This window comes from Agrilus planipennis, unplaced genomic scaffold, assembly GCF_000699045.2.
Source record: "Agrilus planipennis isolate EAB-ADULT unplaced genomic scaffold, Apla_2.0 scaffold240, whole genome shotgun sequence".
Taxonomy (NCBI): Eukaryota; Metazoa; Arthropoda; class Insecta; order Coleoptera; family Buprestidae; genus Agrilus; species Agrilus planipennis.
Genome location: NW_020439153.1, coordinates 270658 through 276884, shown reverse-complemented (window position 1 = coordinate 276884; position 6227 = coordinate 270658). Strand labels below are relative to the sequence as shown.

The 6227-nt window shown below is 32.2% G+C and overlaps 1 protein-coding gene across 3 annotated transcripts in view; it reads right to left on the bottom strand.

Moving 5' to 3' along the window:
* Window positions 1-6227, bottom strand: part of LOC112903910 (oxidation resistance protein 1-like) — a 22392-nt gene that overhangs the window by 8847 nt on the left and 7318 nt on the right. Inside the window, exons 1-3 of one of the 3 annotated variants that reach the window (XM_025977889.1) lie at window positions 2744-2823; window positions 493-774; window positions 54-438 (exon numbers count right to left, since the gene is read on the bottom strand). In XM_025977889.1, coding sequence (XP_025833674.1) covers window positions 133-438; window positions 493-774; window positions 2744-2767 — 612 coding nt within the window. In that variant the 5' untranslated portion in view covers window positions 2768-2823 and the 3' untranslated portion in view covers window positions 54-132. Of the gene's footprint in view, window positions 1-53; window positions 439-492; window positions 775-953; window positions 1044-2743; window positions 2824-6227 lie in introns of those variants that run through there. The other 2 variants (XM_025977888.1, XM_025977887.1) reach the window with 2 other exon arrangements.

Here is a 6227-nt window from a genome sequence, read left to right as displayed (position 1 = left end):
CAGATCTTAGCATAGGGATAAAGAGAGGAAAAAATGTCAGTATAATATTTTACCTGGTCAAATGCAGTAACTTGAACATGTGTGGGATGAAATTACTTTTACTTCGATGGGGAATGAATTTCAGCTAATTGTTTAAATAAATGCCCAGCACTCGAGCGTTTTTACAACGAAATCGACGGTGGGCGTCAACGGGTCGTTCCCATAAGTTTTGCAAGCTTCCGAACGGCCCAGATAGAGGTCGCCATCTAGCCATAAACCAAATTTCCCATCGCCGGCTCCAATACTTAAACTTTCGTTGTTACCCTTGATAAAGTAGAGATTTTCACCTGTCCAATTGTACACTTGGAAATGAGGAACGAAAGTGAATAGCAGGGATTCCCCGGTGCCGTAAAAATGGTCAGACACTTGAAAGGCGCATGATGTCAACGCACCAAACACCTACAATGAAATAATAATAATGCTGATATATATATATGCTGAAATATTACTTACGTTATTGTCGGTGTCTTGAATAAGAAGTAAAATTGGCGATTCTAATTTGTACATTTTCCTATACATAGAGTTCAAGCTGAAGCCGTGTTGACTAGTGCTGAATACAAGCGTCCAATTGTAGCCTTCAGCCCTTGCAGGTAAGTGATGGTACAAGGCGAGACGGTGCTCTTCCGTTAGAATTTCCGTAGTGCCTATCAATTCCGGGGGCGCAAGTTCCACGTCTATTGAAGGATGTGCGGCACTTGCTAGAGCTTTCCGGACATCATTTGACATTGGCAAAACCTAAAAATATTGTTACAAATTTTCAGTTACAATGCTTGGTTTTTAACAAAAAAATAAATAACATTTGAACTTCTAAAGGCACTATTTAACATTAATACAATACATTTTTAAATGTACTAATTTTGATTTGATGAAATTTTGTCCTTAAAAAAAAAAGTAATTAATAAAGCGATAATTACAGACACAACGTGAACAAAACCAAATCCGCTGCAGTTGACACCCATTTTTAAAATTACGTACCATAAAATTAAAAAAGGTTTAATATAACGCTCAGAGTAATGAAAAATGCAGAAAATGAAAACACATGGACAATAATATAAAAGTATGAAATGATAAATTTGTTTTTTATATACAATCGACAAGAAAAAAAAAACAATTGTTATTAATACACCGGAAAGATAACTAAATCAATATTCATAAAAACGTCAATAATGATAAGTTTAATTAAAGCATCTTAAAAAATCATGTAAATTAATAATTAAATTTACATGAAATACCAGTTCTTCACGTTGCGTTGGTCAAACAACTGATTAATATTTTTTACACAATACTTTTTTTTAATATACACGTTGTTTACCGCAATAATACTATGAATAGTTGCAGCGTTTTTGCAATATAAATATAATAATTTTTACCTACACTTAAAGTATAACTAATATATACTAACACGCAAAGCTAACAAGCACTTAAAAGTAATTAAATAGCAGTATTTGGTAGGTGCTTGCCTGAGGGTAAACTAAGCAAAGAATAATTTAATATTACTTTTGAAAACAAGGTAGACAAATTATGTGTTAATGCTGTTAATAAAAAGTTAAACCGTAGGTAGGTGTTTTAAATACGTGTTAAACCTGTTTTTATAATTTGCAAAAGATGTGTTCCGTAAATAAATTAATAATTCAAATTAGTCCTAAATTTCAGATGTGTAACTATTAATATGTACTTTCAATCGCTTTGTGTCTCTTGTAATAATATATTTACAACTATCAATTACTTAGACATTGTGCTTATGTATTTAATAAATAGTACTATTAACGTACTTCATTATTAATAAATGAGTGAAATATAGAATGTGTCAGCATGTAAAATTGCTCTTTGGTCGGTATATGTGTATGCAAATATGTAATACTGCCTGGACAAAACGAATTTTCATTTTATAAACATGTCAAGAAATAAAGCACAGCTTTCAAAGTTATTTTTTCATTTTGATGGTCACAATTTCATCGTTACTACTTACAGAAGACATTCGACAGTGTGAATCGAAGAAACCAATGTTATATAATAAACGAGTATATACTCAACAGTTCCCGTTGAGGATATTTTTTCTCACGAATTTTTAAAAAACGAATTCCAAATAGTTTTTTAAAGTATTGTAGTCATCTGTAGCTGGTGATATGTAAATATTTTTGCTTATTTCGCCACTCATACTGAAATTTTGAGTTAACTGATCACGACACGAATAAAACATCTTTCCAATTGATACGACTAGAAATGTACAAAATATATCGGGCATTTAGAGCAATACAAATTCGTTTCTGTAAGCCAAGGTTTAGTTTGTTCACGGTATCCGGTGGCCGGGAGCAATTAATGTGCTGATCTGTACAGCTTCGGCTACGGTATGCTCACACTGCCGCGAGTCTACTGCAATGATTCGGGTATTTCCCTAAGTTTCGTCAATTTATTCATAACATATTCATTTTACCCAGACTTCCTCGTTAGTTTTTTATGTTCACTGTGAAACATGTCAGTATGTAGAAAATGCCAATTGTTACAGTCAGAACTATTCACAGTAACTGATGCATGTATATTCAGGCAAATTCTATGTATTACAATGTTACTTTTCTAGAAATTAGTGGGAATGTAAAATAATTATTACTCTACATAGGTAGTTCAAGAATGAAGAGTATTTGGAAGTGTCATGTTTCACTACAACATCTATTATTATATTTATTATCATGCAATATTTAGTCACCTCTTCGGTACTATCACTTGACATGGTTTGTGTTTTGATGATATTGCAGATCTTAGCATAGGGAGCCTTCACGATCTGGGCGAGTCAAAAAATTATACTGTCAAATTTATTTTAAGAAATTTTTTTATAAGTAATAAAAATTTCCAAATATTGTATTTTAGTTAGTTACACACCTTAAAAGTAATTAATGTCTACGTAAATTTAATCATGTCTATAAACACAATTATTATACTTTTCGTACACATATGTATACCTTTCTATAAATTGTTTCTGTCATAAACAGGTATCTATATTTAATGCTTACACAAAAATACTCTCACAATCGGTTAGTAAACAGTGTGACACAAATTCGATCCTGGGTACAAAACAGGAATAGTGTACACAGTGTCCCACTTTTACAAATTAATTTTTATAATTTTTTAAAGAAAGATGTTTAACAGAAGTTCATACTAGTTAACTGTTTTCCAAGTTTCAATATTTAAAAGATTGATTTTTAAGAAAATGTTGTATATGCCATAATTACAGTACAAATTAATTAGTTATAATGATTTGGAGGAACTAATAAATGACAAAATTTTATTTATTTTCTCANGGATAGCAAATTAATTTCTCGTTTTTTATGAACTGTTTTGCCAGTGTTATATTACTCATTAATTAAAAAAAAAAAGGTGATGACAGTTTTATATTTTAGTTTTAGGTTTTGGAAATTTGCAGTAACAGGATCAAATCATAACACTGAGTTAAAAATCTGGTCTTGTGAGTCTTGGACCTGTTTACAGACCATTCGTTTTCTACCCAATCCAACGTCCATAGCTCAACAATTGTTTATGAAGGCACGTTTGGATATGACTGGGCAATATCTAGTTTTATCAGATATAAATAACCGTACTTTGTATATTTTAAAACTACAAAGAAAGGATTCGGAACAAGTGGCACTTGTTTCATCAATATCGCGTTTTCTTTTACCTGCCCCCTTCCTCAGTTTTTGCATCGTTAGTGCTGATGAAAAAAAACAGTTACGAAGTGCCAGTAGCAACGAAGATTTATACACGAATGATGTTGACGATTTTGAGGATGCAACGTTGGAAGCAGTAGTCGAAATGAATATGTTTGTGGTTCAGCCGAAACAACTTCAGGAATGTCTCATCACATTCCAACCGGAAAATTTTTATTTGAACGACGAAAAACAAAATGGACTGGAAAATCTGGAGAAAGAGAAAAACAATGACCCAAAAGAAGAAAAGAATGAACTCCTCAAACTAGATGACCTACAACCTTCCGTTAATTTACTTATACAACAAAATAATAGTCAGCAACAATCATTGAATTTGATGACACCAGAAGCATTTAGTTCACCTACACAAACTATTAGTCCAACAAAACCTAATCTTAGTAAAGCAATGGAACAACAAATAGATAACGAAGATGTTCGAAACGATCTAATAAACCTGTGTAATAACGATCAGCAAGACGAAAAACCTCAAAAAGACAACTTTGCTAGTGGTGGGTCGAGTCCTAGTCGTGAAGTTCAAGAAATATTCTCATTCAAGAACGATCAAGAATTTTTTGATGAACTCATGAATGTCGGCAAAGAAGCAAAAATGGCAAATACCAATACCACGTCGCATTACGGAAATCAAACAGGTGAAATTGAAGAGAATTCCTTCTCGGAGAATCTCAATAGGAAACAGACAGCCGTGTGGTCTAGTATTCCTATACTTAAAGCCACTGAAGTGTTGAAAGAAGAAAATCGACGTCAGGAGATGCAACAAATACAACAGCAGCATCAGCAACAAGTAGCTGAAGAAACAGCCGAGGGGACAATTGTACAGGATAATAACGAGTTTAAGGATAAAAGCGCATATGTGCACCTGAATTATCGAATGAAATCATTGGAAAACTTGTTGCAAGAACAAAATGAGCAAATTCAGAGACTTAGCTGTGAATTTAGATCATTCGTCAAAAATTACAGAAATGACTCAAAAGACGATATTCACACAACGTTTTTAAAAGAATTGGATGTGGCGCTTACAAGAAGTCAAATGCAGCAGTCGAAGATGTTCGAAAATTATTTTAAAAGGGAATCAGATCAACATGAAAAATTAATCTCCAATGTTACACAATCATTAAGCAAAGAAATTATTGATAAGTTGCAAAATATTGTAATACACGAGATAAATAATGTGATTTTACCAACTGCAGTTAATTCATTTGATAATTTGAAACACCAATTATCTTTTGAATACTCACAAAAACTGGGGAATATGGATCATTACTTGAATGAAAATATAACGAAAGTAATAACCAGCAAGGTATTACATATTTCTATTTACAGGGAAAATCATTTTTCTGATAAATTTCAAACTTTTTTACAGACTGTGGCAGACTCTCTTAGTGCATCAATTTTGCACGTCATACAGCCAAGCTTAGAACAATGCTACAGAAATATGATAGAAAGGGCTCTAATACCATCATGGGAAAAAGTGTGCAATTCAATGTTTCAACAAATTCATGACACATTTACAAAAGGAACCAAAGAGTGTAAGTTATAAAAACTTTTTAAAAGTGAGAAAAAAAAACTGGATTGTTATAGTTAATTTAGATTTTTATCTAGTGCAGACATTGCGTTATAAACTAAATCGTATTGAGAAGAAAATCTCTTTCAAATATGAAAACAATTTTATATATTCCATATTTTTATCACATTTGTAATATTTCAAATAAAAATAATCATTATCTTTTAACAGATACAGCTTCGGTAGAGACTTATATGGAGAGACAAAGACGTGTACAGGACAAAGGCAAAGACTTGATTGTTCAAATGCAGGCAGTTTCAGATGCAATGAAAAACAGTGCCGAAAAACTCACAAATACTCTCACATTAGAAATACAAAAACAACTTTCTTTATCTTTCTCTAAGTATGTTCATGCTTATTTACTTCTATTGATTTTAATTTTTGAATTTTGAATTATTAATGAAGAATTCGAATATGTATTTTAAATTTTCTAGATTAAATATCTTCTTTTAGTATGCAGGATAAAATAGCGTTAACGATAGCTGAATTAGTAAGCGAACAAGTTAAACAAGGACTAAAAAATCACGTAGCAATTCTCGAAGACAGTGTCCTTAATGCAGTACGTTCAAGAGCTGTGACTCCTTCTCCACATGTAATTGATACTCAGGTACAAGAATAAAATTTCATTTCGACTTAATAAAAACTTATTATAAAACTAATTTGTTCAGTTTCAGCTGGTTCAGATACAGCAGGCATTAGCAAAAGGACAAATAGACGTGGCATTTCAACAGGCCCTGTCTGCTTCAGACTTGTCTCTAGTTGTCTATGTGTGTGAAAAAGTCAATCCTCAAGAAGTGTTTGGACTGGACAAGTGCATTTTACCGCAACATGTAACTCTGTCGTTAATACAGCAATTAAGCGCCGATTTAACAAGAAACACAGAATTAAAATACATGTGAGTATTTTTT